Source organism: Hermetia illucens, chromosome 4, assembly GCF_905115235.1.
Source record: "Hermetia illucens chromosome 4, iHerIll2.2.curated.20191125, whole genome shotgun sequence".
Lineage (NCBI taxonomy): Eukaryota > Metazoa > Arthropoda > Insecta > Diptera > Stratiomyidae > Hermetia > Hermetia illucens.
In genome coordinates, this window is record NC_051852.1 from 29,639,447 (window position 1) to 29,663,568 (window position 24,122).

Here is a 24,122-nt window from a genome sequence, read left to right on the forward strand (position 1 = left end):
GCGTAACTAATCGAGTGCAAAAACTGTAAAAAGACACATTTTTCCACCTCAGAACTGCACCGAACTGCGACCAGCAATGACTCACGACTTTGGTCCATGGGAAATTCATGACTTCAAACACCGCCGGTTAGTAGCCAATATTACCTTCCCCATCCCCAATTTTCATTCATCTTAAGATCCAGCACCAGCTAGCAGACGGTTAGTTAACTTATAAAACTTCTTTTTTCGTAAATAGCGGGGAAAGCGAAATCTGTCTCACAAGTCTCCGTAATAACACTCTATGGAACCTCAGCAACGGTGGCCACCGCCGCCACACCGTCAACATATTCGTAACAATTTTCATCTCAAAGGTAAGTAAACATTCACACAGGTATTCAGTTGAAGTAAGACGGTCGGATCGGAACGAAGCATAGTGCACTTAAAAGCGGGAATACATATATCACACATCAGCTAGTTCGGAAACTCAGTTTAGCGGATTTTGCTAATAAGTGTTGAGTTTGGTACTTTCGACGTACTAACTGCAGTCAATTGCATCTTTTCGGAGTTTCGAGTATGTCTTCCTAAAAACTGTAGTTTTGTAGTTTCGGTATTGCGTGGAAGTGGATTTTACACATAGAAAGCGGTTTTAAGGATTATTTGGCTTTTCATATACAAGGGAGCAGGTCGATTGAGGTAAGAGCACGAAAAGGACTGTAGAGTTTTAAGGGAGTTATTTGTCTCAGAGATGACTCTCATAACATTACCCTCGAATTTTCGCCCCTAAAAGAGTTGATAAAATATTTAAGGGTCTGGACCTGGATCTTTATCCTGGAAAAGATACATCCGTCCTCAAGATGGTTTTGGATGTGCCTACTCAGTGGCAATAAAGCGCCTACGTTTTGAAGCTTGTTGTTATCTAGACCCACAAAATCTACAACCCTCAATCCAAACAAATTAAAATTCTCCAAAACAAGCGTCCTACAGCAATCAATCACTCGCCTTACTCAACCAGCTCAACTATATAGTCCAGATATTGCGCCACAGCAGAAAGTGAAATTATTTATTTTCTTTCGCGTCGTCTCTTCAACCTGTACGAAAGTGAAAACACTCTGACTCAATGTTCGTCGAATAAATTTCGTTTGGTTACTAATAACAATAATGTAATAAGATTAGCGTGAAGGCGGCTGAAGAGCTGGGCTGGATGATGATTCTTGACTTTTTTATCTTTTGTTGATGCTTCCTCGTTTATCTTGAGTTATATCAGAGTTTCGGGTTATGTAATTCCAATGATTGTTGTGATGACGAGATTGATTTTTGCGGGTGAGGAACGCCTTGTGGTTGACTGTGAATTTTTACCAATCTTATAGGTTACGAGATTAGCGGCGAATTTTAGATATGGTGACCTTGATCACTCCATCCTGAATAACTAATGGCCACTTATTGATATCGACGGAAAAACGCGATAAGATACTTTTATTCTAGTAGGTAAACGTCTGAGGCAAGAACCTGTTTAGAATTCGCTCATTTCAGGTTTATTTTTTGCTCTGAGTGGAAAACAATCTGCTGAAGATTTTGGTATTCATAGAAGGTAAGCAATCATACTCCATAAATAACTTTCTTCTCTCACTATTCTGTCAAAGAAGGAAGCGTCAAACTTCACACGCATCACTCACACTAGCTTCCATTCAAAAGATCTCAAAACTTTTCCGCCAGTAATTAACTAGAAAAGATGGAAAACGAGTCATGAATGAATGGCACGAACAGTAAACCTTAATCACAATTTCAAACCCCAAACCCCGCCGACCTTAAACAAACATGAACCCAATGGATCCAACAACCCTTTCAGCTGAATAAAACAATATTCACTCAACTGGAACCATTTCCACATTCCATACACCACAAAGTCAACTTTCAGCGTGAAAATTTAGATCACTTAACATCCATTGTTTCATCTTCATGTTTATTTAACAAAATACTGTTGCGTGCATTCACCAGATCTTATTTTCATTGTATCTGCATCTGAATGAGATATTGAAAATTAATTCCTATAACACACGGTATTCCATATTTTATGCCGCATTCTTCACAAATTCACTGGGTGAATTGCGTGCAACTTATCTAACATAAGTTTTTTTATTGAGGTTTCGTTTTTATAGTCAACAACTTTATTAGCAGCAACAAATTAAAACATTCGAACGCAAATTATTTTAGCATGAAATTATACATGTTTTAAGCAAAAGAGAAAGTATCTGACGACACTTTTTTGCACTGATTAACTTGAAATTGTGAATTATGATAGGAGATCGGTACAGAGGCTTCTGGTAGGCAGTGATGAAGTTTATTAGTTTGTGCTACTGTTTTGTTAGTGGTTGTTAGAAACGTATCTTTTGTTTCAATTTATGACTGCAGATAGCACAGATTTATTTTGAGAAAAGCAGATGTAATTGATTTGACTCCAGGAGCTCTCATTTCAATGAAGAACAAGGGGATGGTACTACCACCGAGTTTACTTCCTCCATCCTGAAGCCAGTTAGAAGTCGTCATGCGTAAATTTCGTGAATTAACAATACCGAGCCAACAGACAAGTACTTAATCTGTAAACCCAGAAACGCTTAATGTAATATTTTATGAATGTGTCACCACTAGTTCTATTGACGAAGAGACGTATTCGTACCCTACTGCTCCAGTCATCGTAACCCTTGAGATGTTGAAACTGTATAAGATTCTCATCGAGTCGATAATTGCAGTCTGTCAACAACCGCTTTGTATGTCTAAACGTATGCTTCCAATTGCGATCGACTCCGCCCATAATTAATCTGAACTGGCCTCCAATTGTGCTTTTTCATTTCTGGGCCTACTGATAGCTCCCTAGTTCTTCATATCTGATCACTGTAGGACTCGCCTCTGTCTATCTTTTACGGTTGACTCGAACAATAAGAGTTGGATACTCTAGGTTCCAACCCATATTGAGCAAGGAGGTAATGGGGCACCAAATAAGTTGGCCAAGAAAGGAGCAGGGAAGCCGCCATAGGGACGAGAACCCCTTTGTGGAATCGAAAAGGGTTCATGGCCAAAGCCATGGAACTATACTAGCCAAACTTACCAGGAATGGAGTTGTGCAGGGTGCTCATAAAACCCAAGAGCCCGCAGAATTGCTTAAACCTTACAAAGAGCACCCGTAGGAACATAGTAGGAAAAATCACTAATCACTGCAGGCCATATCTTTACTATCTGGGGAAGCTAAAGATATATGTGGACGCTACCTGCAGAATCTGTGATTAGAGCAATGAAACCTCCATACATATTTTAGGACATTGTTCAGCTGGGATCTGGGAGAATACAAAATACCAGGCGACAGACTAAAATATCTAGAAGTAGGGAACATCTTAAAATTCTTGTCGTTTGTAGGCTTGATCAACAGACTATAAATGATAGGTATACTACAACCATTAAAAAGGCATAATAGGACGCGAACCTACCCCCCCCTTAACACTGTTATCATTACTATCTTTTACTCCACCTCTACGTAAGTGGATATATACGACTAAAAATATATTTCCCATTTAATTTGAAACTATTCCAAACTCCATGGTGATGGCGGAGAGATCCCCGTCGCCATGATTGATATGGAACGCAACGCCATCTATAGCTGCAAGGGAGAGGACACAACGGAGGTAGTTTTTCAAGAAGAACAACCGCATACCCTTAATGAAGGACAACCCTTTCGGGGAAACGAGTCAAGGAGAAAGGGGGCTGGTTAAACCCAAGCACTGAGACAGACCACAAGTCATTGACAAGATATGCATATTTGCAAAAAAGAAAAAAAATAGTAAAGTAAACGGAAACGGTTTGAATTTTTTATTTATGGTGAGATTGGTTATTCCCTAAGTGGGCATCTTGGATTTCTGTCTTACCTGCAAGATTGGCTGTATGTTTTGCAATGGAGTGGTAGACGACGTCAACCGCACCCTTTTTCGTATGGAAGTTAGTATTGGATTCATCAGCAACTCTATGCAGACACATGGGACCTTTCTCCGGAGACACTGTCAGTGAGATGCTGAGAAAAGTTGGCAAGCGGAGCCTTGTTTCGCAGTAAGTTCAGATTTTTCTTCTATAAGGAGATTGAGCTCGACGGGTTAAGAAACCGGATGGCAGTGGTTCCTTTGAACTAACTCTTCCTTGCAACTAATAAAAGGAGTTCTTTGACTTGATGGCTCCGTAAAGCTAGAAAACTGGAGAGTTAACCCGAATTAATGTGACAAACAGCTTAGCTCCGACGAATAACCATATGCTTAAATCCAACCTATGCAATAAAAATATCTGAAGTTGATAGTGCCCCACCAATGGCCTTATCTGAGTACTGATTCTTGTCATTAGTTGTTTCGGCTTGTATCTGACTCAGGTGTCTCGAATTTGTTTTTGTTGAATTGACTCAAATAAATAAATTTCATTGAAGTTGTCTTATTTCCCCAAATTGAACGATCCTTAAGTACACTCTAACAAACATGATGTATATGTGCAACCTGACTTTGCCCTGCACTAGGAACCAAGATCGATACTACCTGGATTAATTATCACGGCCAACGAAATAGTCCCTCTCTACATTCGAACCTTCCAAAGCACCCAGCCCAAAAACACCAGTCTACGATATTTTTATCCACCAAAATCAACCATTACCTCCCCCGCACCTTCCTTCCTGGAATCGTCACAAGACTTCACATTACGGGATGGAAAAGTTAACTCTAGCTAGATCTCTTTTCTCTCAATCTCGGCTATTGTACTATACCTCCCTGGTCTTATTTGCTTAACAACAAGGTTGGCCGTATTCTAATCCTCCTGGCATTCAAATATTCCCCTCACCGAATTTTCCAGCAACTCCGATTTACCAAGAATTCTTTCTAGGTTTCTCTTTTCATCCATAAATCGGAAGCCGTAGAGGAATACCGTCAAATTATATGTATAATCACGTAAACTGTCCAAATAAAACCCGGAAAGCTACTAACGGTATCTTCCACAGTCCGCTAAAAATGACGCTAGATTATAACTAATCTTCCCATTTTTTTTTTTTCAATCAGCTTGTTGATCCATTGATCGTTTTTAGAGGTTTCCATCCGGTATTGCCATCTAATTATAAGATCTCTCCCAACAAGACTAAATACCGAATATATGGCGCATTGCTTGAATTTGTATGATGGAAGAAAAGGGTTGCTCATGTTCAATCACTTGGACGTGAAGAATTTCGCGAATTTTTTTCTGGTGTTAGCGTGATATGTGATTTAGTCTATTGTTGTGTGGCCACAAGGTTGCAAGCACATGGCGGCGAGCATGTTGCAGTATGTGTCATAACAATCCAAGTAAGCCAAGTGTGAAGTTGAATGAAAGCAGGGAGTTCAGTCTAGAGAAACACATACAAGAAAACCATTGTCACGTCTATGTAAAATCTAAGCCTATATCTCCTCCAATCAAAATAATCATAGTATAGAACCGTGTTTTTGAAATTTGTTGAGAACGCTCCTCTATTTAAGTTCATCTATCCGGTTGAAATCCTATTATCAACAAAGTTTTAGTGGGCAAATCTATATGTATGGCGAGAGTAGTCTTTAAGGCTGTGAATAACTGGCTAAACATTAAAAGTTAGACAAGGGCAATAACTCTATAGCGGTTTACGCCATGCAATGGAATCCACTATCCCAGGATGCCAAATGAATGGATCCCTCAAAGTTAGATGCGCAGAACACTGAAAGGGGAGTAACTTGAGCTCACACAATGCACATTTTGGTTAGCTATGTTAATTTTTTCCATTTGTAGGCTCATGCCCTTTGGGTTGTACCACACATTATCCTTCATCTTTTTAACTCTAGCTTTATATTTGTTTTTACTTGTCTTCTTTTTTGCGGGTATGTTACCATTGTTTTCCTAACCACCACATTCATCATCATCATCAACGGCGCAACAACCGGTATCCGGTCTAGCCCTGCCTTAATAAGGAACTCCAGACATCCCGGTTTTGCGCCGAGGTCCACCAATTCGATATCCCTAAAAGCTGTCTGGCGTCCTGACCTACGCCATCGCTTCATCTTAGGCAGGGTCTGCCTCGTCTTCTTTTTCTACCATAGATATTGCCCTTATAGACTTTCCGGGTGGGATCATCCTCATCCATACGGATTAAGTGACCCGCCCACCGGAACCTATTGAGCCGGATTTTATCCACAACCGGACGGTCATGGTATCGCTCATAGATTTCGTTATTGTGTAGGCTACGGAATCGTCCATCCTCATGTAGGGGGCCAAAAATTCTTCGGAGGATTCTTCTCTCGAACGCGGCCAAGAGTTCGCAATTTTTCTTGCTAAGAACCCAAGTTTCCGAGAAATACATGAGGATTGGCAAGATCATAGTCTTATACAGTGAGAGCTTTGACCCTATGGTGAGACGTTTCGAGCGGAACAGTCTTTGTAAGCTGAAATAGGCTCTGTTGGCTGACAACAACCGTGCGCGGATTTCATCATCGTAGTTGTTATTGGTTGTGATTTTCGACCCTAGATAGGAGAAATGTCAACGGTCTCAAAGTTGTATTCTCCTATCCTTATTCTTCTTCGTGTTTGTGTTTGACCAGTGCGGTTTGATGTTGTTGGTTGATTCGTCTTCGGTGCTGACGTTGCCACCATATATTTTGTCTTGCCTTCATTGATGTGGAGCCCAAGATCTCGCGCCGCCTGCTCGATCTGGATGAAGGCAGTTTGTACGTCTCGGGTGGTTCTTCCCATGATGTCGATATCGTCAGCATAGGCCAGTAGTTGGGTGGACTTGAAGAGGATCGTACCTCTTGCATTTACCTCAGCATCACGAATCACTTTCTCGAGGGCCAGGTTAAAGAGGACGCATGATAGCGCATCCCCTTGTCGTAGACCGTTGTTGATGTCGAATGGTCTTGAGAGTGAACCTGCTGCTTTTATCTGGCCTCGCACATTGGTCAGGGTCAGCCTAGTCAGTCTTATTAATTTCGTCGGGATACCGAATTCTCCGATGGCCGTGTAGAGTTTTACCCTGGCTATGCTATCATAGGCGGCTTTAAAGTCGATGAACAGATGGTGCAACTGTTGTCCATATTCCAACAGTTTTTCCATCGCTTGCCGCAGAGAGAAAATTCACCACACTGCTGCATCGTTTTTTCGTCGCCAGCTCAGCTACTTTTTTCGTATGAACTTCGCAGCATCATAAATTCATTGTTTCCTGCCAACTATCCTTGACTACTTCCTATCGATTCACGCGTCCTTTCAGTGTTTGCTTGGAACATTGTACCTTGCCACTAAATTCGCTCACCCGCAAATACTATGTTTAGAGGGGAAAACACTTCATGGATTTTTTAATGAATGCAGGGTTTTCACCCGGCTCAGCTTCCGGACGACTATTATGTACGTCGCAACAAGTACTTTCAGATCGTTGAGTAATGGCGACTGTTCTGGAATCTTTTCCACTCTTCCGTTGTCTAACTAATCTCGCTCTTCCGTCCAGTTAAACCCCCATCATAGGATGAAGTCACGGTGGTTTGAAGCTTGCCCATTCAACATTTATGATGCGACTCATCACCCTTAGTCGTTCTCTCCTCATCTTTTACATCGCGTGAGCTAGAATACTCTTGACACCATGACCCCATGCTGGCTAGCTTCAACACTCGGTCAGTCGATTTTCAAAATGGATTACCAGCCTAATCTCTGAAGTTACCTTGAATCGCTATTCTACAACCCCTCCCCCTAATTTGCTTAGTTTATTTATCTTTTTATCATTCCACAGAACGTACCACATTCCTATTTTCCTTCCTTCGATATTCCGCAGAGCTAAAATTAAACTCTTTATGATTTCCCCCCTCCCCCCTCTTTTATTTCACCCTTTTGTCAATGGTCCCAATTACGAAGGCATATCAAATATAAACGAGACTAATTTTTAAAAAAATATTCTGTTTATTATATTTCATTTACAAAAGTGCCTTATTTTCCTACACACTCTCCTGCCAAAGAAATGCATTTTTTTCACTGAATTAGGAGTTTTTAAATCTCGCCGCGATAAAATTTCTTTGAACGTTCTTGAAGCTACTGGCGTATGAACGCCTTCACCGCCACTTCGTCGTTAAATCGCTTTCCTCCAAGCGCTTCTTTTTGTGGCACAAAATGGTGGAAATCACAAGAAGACAAGTCCGGACAAGTCCTGGAAGGGAGAAAATTCTAAAGTTCCCAGCCAAGAAGTCAAATTTTTGTGTCGTTGCGTTTGCTACGTGAAGCCATACGTTGTCATGAAGAAGAATGGCGCTTCTAATGGATTTGGTCTTCCTTTTCCACCGAAATGCCAATTTCGCGGCATCCAGCATTTCGCAGTAATATAAAGCATCAATAGTACGTCGATCATGACATGATACAAAAAAACGATACCAAAAAACATTTGCCATTACCTTACCGGCTAACAATCTAGTCTTGACCTTCACTGGCGCACTCTCCGCGCTTCCTCCTCTGCATCTAGCGGAGACTTTTTGTAATTCCAAGTCATGTGTCACCATTTTTTGACAATTTTGACAACCTGTTTTGGGCTCATAGTTTCTCCCGATACTAAGGGGTTCGATAGAATTATGTTCGGTCTCCCTTTTCAAGAAAGGAACCGGCTGCCTGCACATCAATCCTTTCCAAGTATAAGACCCCTTCGGATTCTTAAAAAAATCAGTGCGGCTTATATTTGACATACCCTCATACTTCTTGCTAACCCTTACCCTACAAAAGGAACATTTAAATGTATTTGCTTAGTCCTCTTCATACTTCATTGTCATTAAAGCCTAAAATACGATAATGACCTGCACCTTGGTACTTTAGAGCTTCTTATTCCTTCTCCAAAAAAAGGATAATATTTGCTCTTTTCTACTATGTAATAATATTATGGTCTAAAACAAATATAAATAAAAACGAGATTCCTAAATTGGTGAATGGTCTTCAAGAGCTCTATTAACTTCATTGGATATCTGCATTCAAGCACGAAAACTATCTAAAGATTGTATCTCAATATCAATACAATACACCTCGCATTCCCACTAACATGCAACAGGCAATATCAACTACTCAGCAAGAGGGTCTTTCTAATCCCACACCCAATTCTAAAAAAATAAATTCTTTGTAACCAAACCTAGTTGAAAATGCAACTTCTCTGCAAAGTTCATAAATATGGGATCAAGGTGACCTTTCGTTATTAATCTCCCGTTACATAGTTTAACCTAGTTATTATCTATCGGTTACCGCATTCCGGCAGCACCCAGATCTCCTTCTTTAGGATATTTTCCATAATACTTGCACCTCTTGTATAAATTCAATGGATATCGCTGGCTCGAAATATAGTGCATTTGAAAAAGCAATCTCAGTTCTCTTCTAATCTTTGATGATCCAGTTTGGGCTTGGCCTATAACTAAATGTCAGCCTTAACTTAAATGAGAATCGTGATCGGAGGTTTTAGTTGACATTATGGCAAGAAGTTAGCACTGGATGGTCCATTAATTTCAGCTCTAATGATTCTCTAGCACCAGATCAGAATGGAAGCGGATGGAGATATGATATAATAATGCTTCAAGTTTTTAGATATTAGACACATTCAACCGTACATGTAACTAGTAACATCCAAAGTCAGAAGATACACTATACTGCCGCCATGCCTTTGTCGTTTATTGTTAAAAGTAAGGTCAACTAGTGTAAAATTTATGTAGTTGCTAGCACAGAGATATATGAATAATTGTTAGAAACTTGTAGACCTCATGCTCATCTAATCTTTCGTAATATTCATCAGCCCATATTGAACAATGTGAGGTAAGAATATTATCCACATGCGCTTCCATTGTTGGCAGGGCTGACAAATAACTGTGGGTTCCATTGTTAAGCGTTACATGGAATTGTTAGAATAGTACAAAGCCAATACGGATTATATGCTAACCACGTCGCGACACAACCTTCGTGTCATATTTACCAATAGAAGAATATCTTGTTCAGTGCAGTCACTTCGAAATAATCACATTAAGAAATCAAAGTACCGGCAAATAGCAATAAAATATCTGAGAGCCTCGCCAATGTCGGAATGAGTTTCTTCACTGGAAATTACATATGTGAAATGTAAATAGATAGGAGTTGACTGAACGTTGGTTTATCAAGCTGATAATTCACGCAAAAGTTGTGGATACATGGAGTACAGCAAATTGGCCAAAGGCAAACAAAGCCCACACTGTTTTCAATAAGGAAGGGGAAAAAAACGAGCCTAAGAATAATAAATTCCACGCTTCATCTTCGACCTATTTAATACTTTCTCATGACCTTAAAAAAAGATACATCGTCACCAACTTCAACCGAATATACCAATTCTCGGGGAAGGGAATCAAAGGATCGAACCTAAGGTAAGGGAAAGCAATGTCTCGAGAAAGAAAATCCTTGAAAGATTATTATTATTATTCTGTTAAGGGAAGTCGCACCGCGTCCTTAAAGAACTATTATGCCCCTTTCACTGGTTATAGTGTACCTATTGATCATAGTATCTCAAGCAGGCCTATAACCGTCAGGAACTTTAGTATGTTCCCTACTTCCAGATGTTTCAGCTTTGCATCTGGTATTAAGTGTTCTCCCAGATGCCTCCACCTACTTTGCACAAGTGCCGGACACTGTCCCAGGACATGTATAGAGGTTTCATCATACTACTCACAAAACCTGCAGGCAGTGTCCGTAGATATCCCTAGCTTCCCTAGGTGATAGTTCACCCGACAATGACCAGTGAGAATTCCCACTATGATTCGGACGTTTTTTTGGTGAGGTTTAAACTATCCTTTGTGCGTATGGGTTCGTATCCCCCAATAAGCACCCTGGACTGCTCCATCCCTGGTAGGCCCGCCCAGTATAGTTCCCTCAACCATTCCTCTTCATTTCTTAGATTCATAGTCATGAAACCGTCTCCGATTCCACAGAAAGGTTCTGGCCCGTGTAAAGGCGTCCCTGCTCCCTTCTTGGCTAGTTCGTCCGCTGCCTCGTTGTCTTCCAACCCAGCATGGCCTGGAACCCAAAGTATCCAGACGTTGTTGGACGTGCCGAGTGTATTCAGTCTCTCAAGGCATTCCCATACCAGTTTAGAATTCACCTGGTTGGACCTAAGTGCCTTGATCGCTGCTTGGCTATCGGTGAAAATAGCTATGTTCTGCCCCCTGTAGTTTCTTTGCAGATTAAAGGAGGCACATTTGTCTATATTTCCTGGTATATGCTAGTGTACCTGCCCATTGGCTCAAAGTACATTTTCCTTGGACCAATGACACCGGCACCCGCTCCATCTGCTATGAGGGATCCGTCAGTGTACCAAGAAATCAGTTGCTGGTTTAAGCCGTACGTCGCAGCCACGCTCTCCCAGTTTGCCTTGTTACTGCAACATGTTTCAAACTTCTTATCGAAGTGAAACTTCGTTGTCATGTTATCCCTTGGTATCAGTAATTCGGGATACCGCCTAGAAAGAATATCAATCTTCCTTCGATTTAGGCAGCTCCCCACTTTACTCATACTACCGGCCATCCTGAATATTGCCCTCCTTGTCTGCATCTGTATGTGCAGATGGAGATGGGTTAATCCCAGAAGGACCTCCAGGGATGCCGTGCTATAAAATGATACCTAGATAACTTCATTTCTTCCGAACTGAATCACGGGACGTTGGATGTTGATATATTCACATGTTACGCGACCGAGTTCAAGTCCTGCAAAATTCCCACTTTAAATGGCATCAACACATCTGCAACCAAAACCCACCTCTATCTTCACCCGATCATTGAAATAAAAGATGGCCCCACATAAGGGTTAGGAGGATAAAATGGCTACGACTTTGTAACAGCCCTTAGACACATCAGTGAACCAGTTTAGTTGGTCCGTGACAAAGTGAAGGTTCTTAACGTCTCGTAGATTAACTACCCGCTGCAACTGGAGCTTATCAGCACCAAAAATCTCTTGTCTGATGCGCTCTTAGAAGTTTAGTGGATCTGGCTGTCCCATCACTGAATGGACACGCATCTTCTCGAAGAATCCCTATTCTTAATGTATTCCCAGCTTGTAGTATGTCTAGTAACATTTCTTTAGCTTCAGGTTGTTCCCAGCTTGTAATAGCAGCATTAGCTAATGAGAATGAGAAATAAATCTTCTTCTACTAAAGCGTCCGAGATTTCATTTCCCTCTACACCATATTGACCAAACAACTAGAGTTCAATCCGTTTCTACATTCCTGAATAAATTTTAAATTGATCAAGGTACTGGTCAGCACCCTCAATCCAGCTTGATTATGGCTACATAATTCGATACGCCTGCCCTTCGACGGCTCGTCAATTACGCAGGTTACGCCCCTTCGAATCACATATACATCAGCCTGAAAGCCGATGCATATTGTCCCAAGGAAAATGCTCATTCAAAAGATAGACTTCTGCTCCAAAATCTTTTGCTATTTTTGACACATCGTTGTAGAAGAGCTCAGAATATCCTGTCACGCATTCTTCTAGTTCATCCCAATTTTCGAATTCAATGTCGAAAACACTCATACACAAAATGAAATGTAATTCTTTCAAAGAATACAAAAGAAAAGATAGAAAGACAGTGCGTACACAATAATGGTACAAAAACGAGGTCTAATAATTAGATGCATGCCTTACATATACGAGTCGTTTTTAGGGATATAGAGCTCATCCCTCATGTAAAGCCGTTTTTAGCCGAAAAGCACTGGGGATGCATCGTTATCGAATTTTCTTATCGATTATGCACCATACTCTCTGGCTGTATCACTAAGTTTTTTGGAAACGGGAACAATCAACGACCGCTTTATAAACACTTCCGTATTTGCCTTTAAGAGTTGCACCTTCTTTCTTTGAAACCCGAGAGTGAAGAGCAGACCCACAGGACCTCCCCTGATTTGTTTGAAATTCCTTGGATTTGATTAATCATCTTTCCCAGGCTTAGGTATTAAGACAACAACGACGGTGTCCGAATGGCTCAAGTGGTTACAGCGCTGGGCTGTCCTGGCGAAGAGTCGCGGTTCAAATCTCACTGGCGACAGAGGATTTGTTATCGTGGCTGGGTGTCGGATACCAGTCGACTCAGCTGTGAATGTCTACCTGAGTCAAATCAGGGTAATAATCTCGGTCGAGCGTAATGCTGACCACATTGCCTCCTACAGTGTTCTGTAGTGTTACAATCTTGAATGAAGTTCTCTAACACCCTTCGAGGCCATGGTCCAATATCGATTGTTGCGTCAACGATTATTTATTAACCTTCTGCCAAGAGGTAGGCACGTAACTCAGAGCAAGACATGCTAAGAAAATATTTCTTAGAAGTTGTTTTCTATATCCTGCTTTAGCATCGCTGACCATCCATGCCATGTGCTTTGTAATGCTCAAAGGACAGTCCAGAAACTTATTAATAACCACCGCTGTAGCAGTTTTCCAATTCTCCTAGGAACCTTTTCGTGTTGAAAGGTTTGCGGAAACCGTCAATTCTCTCCCTCCCACTTCTGTCATCTGTTCTCCCGAATGAGGTATTTCCAAGAGACAACTCTTGAGTCCGTAAAAGTTCCATCCAATTTTCCGATTTTGGCAAAAAGCCCGCGGAAAGATCTGAATAAAAAAATTCAGTAGAGTATGAAAAACTACCTTAACTACCTGCGACAACGGATACCAATTCTGTCTGGAAAGCTTGTAGGAATCTAAAAAGACTGGAACAACATTTACCACCGTTGCGCCTAGGAAAACGTGACTGGGCTCGTAGTGGTGCTGAGAAAAGTACAGCACTCGCAGCCCATTTGGAAAATATTTTTGCATTAAATTCAGTAAAACACTTCCTAAATGCTCACCTTCATCTACTAAAAAAGACCCCCGATTTCGATTTAAAAATGTCGCTCTTATCATCAAGGAGTTCGATCCTAAAAAAGCATATAGGCGCAACGAAATTACAAGCAAAATTGTTAAAGAACTTCCTTTCCATGTCATCAAATACTTAATTAAGATTTATTACTACCCAAACATGTCGAAAAAGTCAGTTATAATTATTTTCACAAAACTAGGAAAAGATCCGAAACATTCCAAAGCATCGTCTCAGTCTGCTTCCTATCCTATCAAAAGTGTTTGAAAAACTGCTCACATCAAAAATTCTGTTGTTGTTAAAAATTATAAATAAAATAATCCCCAACCATCAATTTCAAGTTCATCGTATCGTTTCGGCAATAAGGCACGCATTCAACGGAAGGAAATATTATTCCGCCGTCTTTCTTGACATTGCCCAGGCTATTATATTAAATTGGACGATATGTACAATATTTTGAAATCCTATGGAAGATACAGAAGCTTCGCAGCGAAAGACCATTCTATCAGAGCAGGTGTCCCCCAAGGAAACGTACTAAGACCTTGTACCTGTATCCTGTACTGTATCTGATATATGTTTCCGACATACCACTTGACGATAGCCTGCTTACATCTACTTTTGCAGACGGCAATCCTTAGTTCCCGCAAACACAATGAGGATGCTTTCAGATCCTTGGAATTCTATCTCAAAAAGCTAGAGCAAACGAAAGCAAAACCTATCATGTTACATTCACTTTAAGTTGAGAAGCTATGACTGGCATAGCGATACTGATTTATACTGAATACAAGCTCACGACCAGTTGATGGCCTATCTAACACTTCTACCGCAACTAAGGGGTATGTCTTTCAAGTAGTGCAGCTCTGCCGCAATATGAGCACAACCATCAGGAAACTACGGGACCAACCGTAAATAACCGAACTGAGATCACATCCCCCAGGATTCCTCTCCATAGTACCAGATAACCTCCACTGAAACTTCGTGGTAAGAGTCCCTTGCAGGTTCGGATCTAATCGCCTTGCCCAAGTACGAACCAAAGTATCTAAAAAAAGCAGCAATTTCTCAGAGAAACCAAAAAAAATATCGATCAAATATAGCAAAATCTTAAGAAGGAAATTCTGCATCCAGCCGAATGAACCTTAGGACATCTACAATAGAGAACGGTAGTGGGGACGATCCTCCAAGAAGATTGCCAGACGAAGGCAAAGAAAACTCAATAAAGTTATCACTTGACAAACACAAACAGAAAAATATCAAAGAAGAAGTATTCAGTATCGTTATGTAAGGGGCACAACGCTATAAGCCGCAAACGACCCTCTGTAAGGACGAGAAAAGCAGGAACCGAAATAAAAATATGATGGTATAAAACCAAATGAAGCTTCCAGGATTAACTAGATACAACAATATCGAGAGGGTGACGTTCAACCAAATCAACCCTTACGCCATCAATCTACTTTGGTTACCCACTAATAGTTCATAGGAAAGTAAAACCTAAAAAATGAAACAAATCAATTAGGAACTCCGTTTCCTATACTAATAAAATTTTTGATAGTTGCATCTACCAGTATTTCCGGAACAACTTCTTGCCTTGATCTTTCTGTTTCTTGTATATAGACTAGTTTTTGCCGAGAATAATCTACGAGATATTAATAGTAGTAATCTCCGTTTAGCTATCAAAATCAACGTCAAATCAAGTTTAAGTATTTCTTTGTGGAAGCAGAGCAGGAAGGTATAAGGTGATATGATTTGTCGCAAGTTATCCTCTTTGTAGATATCCAAAGTATGAGATTGTCCGCATAATGAGAAAGATCTTGGATCCAAAAGGAATTCCTGCAGGAATGATGAGAAGAAAACTGGAAATATCCTCTGATTGTAGCACGTTACCTATATGATGGTCGAGCTTGTTAAACGTTAGCCTCTCAACTGTCATGTCCTGGGTTGAGAGCTTATTTCCACCTATTAAATTCAATGTTAGATTTCCTCGTCATCTTCCTGCTGAAAATTACAGTCTCTAGACAAATCGTCAACTGAAAAAAAATCTTGTGTATGAACTTGGAGCAAAAAGTACCATACATAGAAACAAAAGATTTAAGCGAGTAACCCGATTTAACGATGATGCGATATTGAAGTTAAATATGATCGTGAACCCTTCAATCTTGTGATTTAGGTTCGGATTCTTGTTATGTCCCTGATTACGATTAAGGTTGCATCCCGCTGCTATTATCTATGGCTACTAACAAGAACGACGGCTCTGGTATAACACCAATGATGGACCCTAGGAATACGTTCCCTTCATGTTCCCACTGATATGGAACATCGTGTACAACAACGTACTTAATCTTCCTGTTCCGGATGAGGCCACGGTGGTGGGTTATGCCAATCACGTAACACTGGAAGTAATCGCAATACATCCCGAGGATGCTGAGACGTACCTATGCGAAGCAATCAGTGGTGTTAAGGGTTAGCTAGAAAATTCTGGTCTGAGGCATGCCCAAGTGCTTCTCGAGTGGTTCTCGCCTTTATGCCCGAAAACGATTTTGAAGAACACTATTGCATTTTTTGTTGTCCTGTCTATGTACAAACCTCGTCATAAAAGAAGCCTTTCTAATTATTAGGACGCTAATGATCTGGGTGAAGAGTTGAGGAGAATAATGGTAGACCTCGATTGTGTCTTGACGGACATCGAATCAATACCTAAGTGTAACCTCCAAGCATCATCCGAGGTAGAAGCAAAGTATTTTGAAAACTTTGCTGCATCGAATTTCATCCGATGTTATACAGTTGAAAGTTATGGTGAAATGCTTTCTCAACCTCTTTAGTTGCTCATCATCACTAACGCAAAGCCTAACGTTTACTTTTTTCAGCAGAACCGCAAAGAAACTACGACCACCCGCAAGTACTTCGTGGTGTAGTATACAAGCCGAAATCACTTTTATTTTCGACAATTTCAGCTTTTTGGCCAAAACACTGAGTTTTTCCCCGACGTACACTTATCTGCATTTTTAGTACTTTATCACTGCATCAGAGCACTCTGCCCTCACTCGTAAATGAAATTTAGTCTGCCACTACTTTCTCAGGTCTTGTGGGGTCGAGGAAATTGTAGTAGAAGTTTGTAGCCGTAAATACGATTCTGGTCCAATGTGCTGATAAGGGCTCAACATCAATAAGTAATTTCAAAGTTTTACATGTCGCTAGCCCACAAAATTTTATTCTTTTCAATTACCTGCTAAAAAAACCTAAGTCGGCATCCAGTGGATATCGGACCGGACTAATTGGGAAGAAACTTTCTTCCACATTTGTGGTTCACGGATCCCTCTTTTTGAACTACAAACCCAAATTCTTAAAAAAAAGGACTGATGGTTTCGTCCTGGGCAGAGGTAACTCATCAGACGCTGCCTTATCCCTGCCCCCCCCCCCCCCTGGGAGCAACCTGACGGAAAGTTGTGGCAGATGTTAATGTCAGCCAGTCATTCTTTTGAAAATTTGGGTAAGTTTCTTCCCAATTGGTCCGGTGCGACATCAGCCGGATGTGAACCTAGGACTCCCTCAATCATCAAACAAATTAATTTCCCTTCGGCCTAGTTGGCATCTGAATATAAAGGGCGGTTTCGCTTAGATATAATTCGAACTCATGTCATGTAGCCACTTTCGGTGCAGAGGTGAGACTGTATCTGATGAGTTGCCTCTGCCCTGCACGAAACAGTCAGTGATTTTTTTCAAGGATGGAATACACTGATGCATTCCATGATTTTTTGAGCTATTATATTCGCGACGGGACATGGTAGACGACTTTCATAGCAACCTAGTAAAGAGCATTTTAAATGGTATTCCAAAGCTCATCGATATTCTCAGGCGAGTTACTCAGTGTATCGGCCGGCCGATCAGCGGTATAGCTTTCCCACTATCGGACGACAGGTGGATCACATAAGCGGTCGATATTCCCTCTTGGTTCCCACATCGACGAGGTAACTCCTAAATCTACTACTAATCGCCAGCGTTGATCAGCTGAAACTTAACTGACTCTATGGTAGACTCTGTATGTGCGACTAACGTCAAGGCGGTGGAAACTGCAGAAATCATGAGTATATTTTTAGGCATGGCAAAAGACGCAGTCAAATATTGAAAACGATGCTTGAAATTGATGCTGAACATGAAAATGTGTTCAACTCCCCAAAATGACAACTAATTAACGACAGATTGACTGAAATAGGTCTGGTTGAGTTTTTGGGGAGACTAGCCAAAAGTTATCTTTCGGAGAAGACTCTCTAGTACAGGATGGTTGATGAATCCAAACCGTAGGTCGTCACGGCCGGGGTTCTGCAAGGCTCGGGGCTCGATATGTTTTCAACAGAAAAATACTATGTTTAATAAAATGCTCGTGCTTCCGTCCTAAAACAGCAATGACTCTCGGCTTTGCAAACAACTTGGACTTAACTGTTACCACAAAATGCTTGGAAAAGGGGGAGATTTACGCTCCAAAAACAGTGGTGATGCTGAAGTCCTAACTAGAAAGGGTTGGTTAAACCTTAGTGAAAGGGAAGACAGAAGACAGATGTTCAGTCACAGTGAAAGTGATCAGCAATCTCAAGACCAAATATCTGGGAATGATGTTCAATTCTAAGTTGGGCTTCAAAAAGCACCAAGAATATCTTTGCCAAAAGGTAGTCAGTGACAGTGGAAAACATACTGGCATCTTGCTAAATGTCGGTATAACCTATATTGCTATATGCGTCAAACAGGAGGACAGAGATACTCCGAGAACCCAATCCAAAGGTGCAAGAGGTTGTAAAGACGAAAATATACCCTGAGGGCAAAGTTGGAACTATGGAAGCGTGCCTTTCTGAGAGTGTTATACCGTCATGTAAGAACAAAAAAAGAAGGACAAACTTCGGTCGGGCGAAGTGTTCCTCTTCACTCTAAAGCATGGCCAGCAAACAAATAATCTGCCAGTTTACCCATGAGTTCTATACTTCCTATAATTGCAACTATGGAAGAGGGTTACATGGCCTTACCTTTTTCCGCGACTTCTCCCAACCGCATCAGAGGTAAAGAGTACTTTTACCGGCAATCAGGCCTCTAGCAAAAACCAAAACCAACCACATTTTAATGTAGTGCTTTTGCAAACTGCCGAATATATTTCTAAGAAGCGGCATAAGAATCTATTATGGGTCTTTTTCAAGCGCTAAGACTATCTGTGTCTTATCGTTGGCATATGTACAATCATTCATAGTTTCACCCAAGCATAATCAGAAGAACTGAAATGGAATGAGCTAAAATGACAAAAATGTGGAGATTTTAACTCTCATAGAAAACACTTTATCTGAAAGAGTATCTCTTTTAAAATATCGGTCCCCATATTAAATAGTTGAGATTAATTCAAGGGACTTCCAATGCCAAATAGCAGGCTACCATTATTTCTATAACCAGGGTCGATGGGACTATGATGACATGTTAGACCAGAAAGGTCTGAGTGGGTCCGTGAAAACTAAGCAGCCACTTTTACTTACGTAGTTCCTTTAGTAGTTCCCGCGAAAAATTCGGCTAATTAGCTTGCTAACTTGAATAGGTTCACGCTCATGTAGTTATTTCAATTAATGACAAGTGAAAAGCAAGAAGGAACTGCGCTAATTAAAAATACCAAATTTTTTACCGGTCATTTATCCTTCATGTATAATAGAATTTTCTGCATAATTTCACACCCAATAATCCATTCGCTTCAAAAACATCCAAAGCTAATCTCATAGCAACACAAACGACCAGAAAAAAGCCAATTCAATTATGTAACCTACCATTCTCACCGGTAACCCTCCACAGACTATCATTAATTTACTAATCACTAACAAGACAGCAGCACAAACCACTCTTAAAACAGTAAAACGCCGCACACAAGGTGCCATAAACCAGCCACAAGAGAATTGAAAAAGCTCAGAAAACATATTATCCAAAATATCGCTTGCTACCCAAAGAAACGTAAATAAATCCACATGTTGTTGGCCATTAGCTGACCGAATGTTACCTCATCGTTGCTGCGCTGCATCACCAAAAGAAATACCACACTCGTAATGTAATGTACGAAAGAAAGTAGTGAAAGTTGCCTAACTCGGCTTGAATACCGCGGCCGGTAATGATGAAAAAAGGTCTTAAAAATTCCTCAACACCAAGTGCAAAGCGGAATAGTGACTTTGACCGTATCTAAAACATGTTGTAATTTCCAAATGACTAAATAACTAATTCCAATCTTTCCATTTGATTTCGTCTGCAGGTGCTCGATCAGTGATCGCAACGAGACTGGAACCAGCAGCAACAATAGAGCCAAGATGACTCACGTAATCAGAAACATGAAAGAGTTGATAATACCCTGCCTGATAATCACGATATCAATAGGCCCAATTTGGGGCCTGGAACACAATGGCGACGATCTCAGTGATCGCACCAACAGCAAACAGATGAAGCCATCCTACGTCCGCACTGAGTTAAAAGTGTCGCGATCCCTGAATCACGACGATGTCGAAACAATTGATGTGAAATCCAGTACAGGTGGATTAGCATCCATAATTGTTAAAAAACGGCCTGAGGGAAGACTCCATCCTCTTAGCGGTGCGTATCATAAAAGTACCCGAACAAATCAAAATTCAACCGGTACCAGCACGTCCAATATCGAGTATGGAAAATGGAATCCACTTTCGAGCTCTGTACGTTTTGCTGATCCGACAAATGCAGCATCGCTTCAGGTAATCAATTCATTTCTTGATCATGTTAGCAAGATCGATCGACAAAATTGGCAAGAAAGGCAAGATCGCCAACAAACCATCGAGTCCGCCATAAAGAATGATCGAAGGCCAGTCAACATAGTTTTGGCAAGACAGGTGCCTGAACCCACTGTCGTGCGATCGGACACAGTATTTGTTAAAAGTACCCCGAGCAAGAACTCCAAACGCGGCAGGTCCCTCATGCATATCGATTCAGATGGCATTCCAGTTGTTGAGGGAATTCGAGTCCCCGATGATGAAGAAGACAAGAAGAAAACCTGGCGAAATGCCCGCGTGATCAAGGGAGAGTTGGTGCCTTATGAGAAAGGATACGTGCCACCTAAAGTTGAAGTCAATGGCGAGTTGATCTTCAGTAATAGTCAACGTGCTAATGAGTATGATCGCACCAGCATAGGACCATTCACTAAGTCTGATAATTATCCAAATGAGGCTAAGACCGAAGGTCGTAGCTATGGACCATTTACAGTAGATGACAACAAGCGATCTAAGCATGATCAGTCCGATCGAAGGGGTGGTGGCCCATTCTTTGTTGCAGATAATGCTGGTGCTACGAATCAGAAGCTTTTTGAGTATATTAGACAAGTGAATAGTGATCCTCAGTGGTACGTTGCACGATCATCTAAGCATTATGACGCTCAAAGATCTCACAACTCTCCACCTCAACTGCAAAGGCGTATGCTTCCAGCTGGTAATGATTTTCAGCAAGACGCCAACTTCTTGAATGATATTGACGATGTTGAAGGTTTCCGCAACCCTATTTTTGAATACGCACACCCTGAACTCGGTATTCAACCGGCCAGAGCCCTACCGAAAAAACCAGAGCCTGCCCAATTCAAAAAAGTTCAATATTATGTCAATGACAACGTCAACAGCGGAAACAACAAGAAGAAATTCACAGCGATCCATACAACCCCATTGAATAGCAATGAATATTATCAGAACGATCCTTACTACAACTCATATAAACCAACCGCGACCTATCCTTTCAACATTGGTTATCTAAACAAAGTCAAAGAGCAACCATTCTGGCTGAAAATTTCCGAGCAGGTTCGTGATAGCTTCCAAAGCGGTATGACCAGTGTTGGTGCAATCACACGACCTGTATTTGAGCCAATAGTCGAAGCTGGTCAGAAAATATCCGAGAATCTTGGACTGTCAAAGGGGAACCGATTCGCTGAGAAAAAAGTGGGTGTTGTAGGACCTGTTGCAGCTACTTCTGCTATTCTGCCCGCTATTGGTTTGGTGGCTGGTGGAGCAGCCCTTGGAATTGGAGCGATGGCTGTGGGGAAGTATTTCGATGGAAATCTGCTCAAACGGGAAGAGTCTGAGAGCCTTTTGGACCCAGAACACAAACGCGCCATGGAAGCAATCTATGGTCAATCGAATGGAGAGGTATATGTTGTAGGAGAAACAAGCGAACCACAATCTCAGAATCAGCAAAATTACGGTCGGAGGAAGCGATCTCTACCCATCAGGAACCATATCACATTTTTAGATATTCAACAGCCTACGATCGGAGTAAGACCGAGTCAGCACAGCGATGGACAAAGTGATATTGGCGATCTTCTCCAGAACGTCGAAAAAGCACTGCCCAATACCCTGACAAGCAGTTTCGAGGAGCAGATCCGACGAACAGATTGGACGAATACCGCCTGTGCGAAAAAGACTTTTTGCGAAGTGATGCTGAATCAAAATTCCGATCAAATGGTTTTGATGGAGAAGAAGATGGAAACTTTATTAGCTACGTAAGTATTTTGTTGAACTTATTAAGATACATCGGAGGTTGCCTTGTGCATGCACAATTCAATGACTGCCTATGGATGCAGCGGATTAGGCTGAAGCTCTAACTTGTTTCCCAAGTAGCTACCGATGAACTCAATCGCAGTCTTATGGTATTAACTTTCTTTCATTACGGTTTGCTTCGGGCTACATTTGAATTGTAAATTTCCAAGACCGGTAGACCCAAATCGATCACAGATCACGTACTAAAGTCAACGAAATTGCGTCATCTTCTGAGCCCAACTATTCAAAACATCCACATATTACCCAATAACGGAAAAATATCGGAAATATTATTCAAATTTTCTCAGAAATGTATCTATGATGAAACAGCCAATCTAATAACCGCTGAAAAGTATCTTTGAAGTAGTTTTCCAAAATATTTATTATCTAATCATGCTAACATCATGTTTGACTATTTATATTTGCAGAATGCATCCGAAAGCGAGTGCAAGTATTTCGAGTCATCTAACGGACGTTATACAAGCCATCAATCAGAGAAACTGTGGAGTATTCATGTGTGTGACTCAATAAGGGAGATTGTGTTTAGATAGATAGCAGTTAGCAATGGCTAGCTATGGCTAGTTGCGGCTATAACATAATACGATACGTGAATGAATTTTACCGCGTTCTTTTCAGATCCAAAACATGCATTTTGGAATGCATCCAACACAAAACTCAATGTACCATGTACCATAAAGCGAATTGTACTTTCTTAAATTATTTTTAAGAGCTTTAATTTATTGTAAATTGTAGGAAGTTCCGCAAGTTATTTAACAGGATAAAATTATGATAATATAAGGATATACTTTTTTAAAAATTTGGTAATGTGTTTTATTGGTTAATCCTTCCTAGTCCAAGTGATAACAGTTGGACTGAAAAGTTCGTAGCTTAACATATAATAGAAAGGGCGATACAATGATTATAGCGGTCATACAATTTTTCTATACCATTTTTATAGTACGATTTCTCTTTAGCCTCAAAGTTGGACTCAGTTTCGGCGATTACCTCTCCATCGCAGCTAAATTTCCAGCGGACATTCTCTTGAGTTATATAAGTGCAATATCTATGGTAGAAAAAGAAGACAAGGCAGACCCTGTCTGAGATGGAGCGATGGCCTAGGTCAGAACGCCAGGCAGCTTTTAGGCATATCGAATTGGTGAACCAGTGCGCAAAACCGGGATGTCTGGAATTCCTTATTAAGTTAGGCCTAGACCGGATACCGGTTGTTGCGCCGCCGATGATGATGATGATGATCCTCTTGACTTCTGAGAACAGGAAAAAGTCGCTGGAGGCCAGATCTGGAAAATATGCAGCAATTCACAGCTCAATTTTGTCATCGTTTTCATTGATTTGTAATACGGTTCATTGTCTTGATGAAACAGCACTTTCTTTTTCTTCAAATAGGGCCGTTTCTCCTCAAATTTATCCTTCAATCGCTCCAATATCGTTATGTAATAGTCGCTGTTGATGGTTTTCCCCTTCCCAAGATAAACGTTGAATGTTATATAATGCGCTTCCCAAAATACTGATGCCATAACCTTTGCAGCCGACTCTTGAGTTTTTGCAGTCCACTCAGATGACGATCGTTTTGATTCTGGTGTGATATAATGGGGCTATGTTTCGTCCATTGTCACATATCGACGCCTAAATTCCAGTTTTTTATGGAACAAGAGCTTCAAACAGTGCTCAGAATCGTTAACTCGTTGTTGT

The 24,122-nt window shown here is 40.9% G+C and overlaps 1 protein-coding gene across 1 annotated transcript; it reads left to right on the forward strand.

Moving 5' to 3' along the window:
* The first annotated feature begins 382 nt into the window (after window positions 1-382).
* Window positions 383-23,232, forward strand: LOC119655830. The gene is made up of 3 exons (XM_038061938.1): window positions 383-672; window positions 20,123-22,375; window positions 22,841-23,232. The coding sequence occupies exons 2-3, from the start codon at window positions 20,178-20,180 to the stop codon at window positions 22,941-22,943; spliced, it is 2,301 nt and encodes a 766-aa protein (XP_037917866.1). The 5' UTR covers window positions 383-672; window positions 20,123-20,177; the 3' UTR covers window positions 22,944-23,232.
* The last annotated feature ends 890 nt before the right edge of the window (window positions 23,233-24,122 follow it).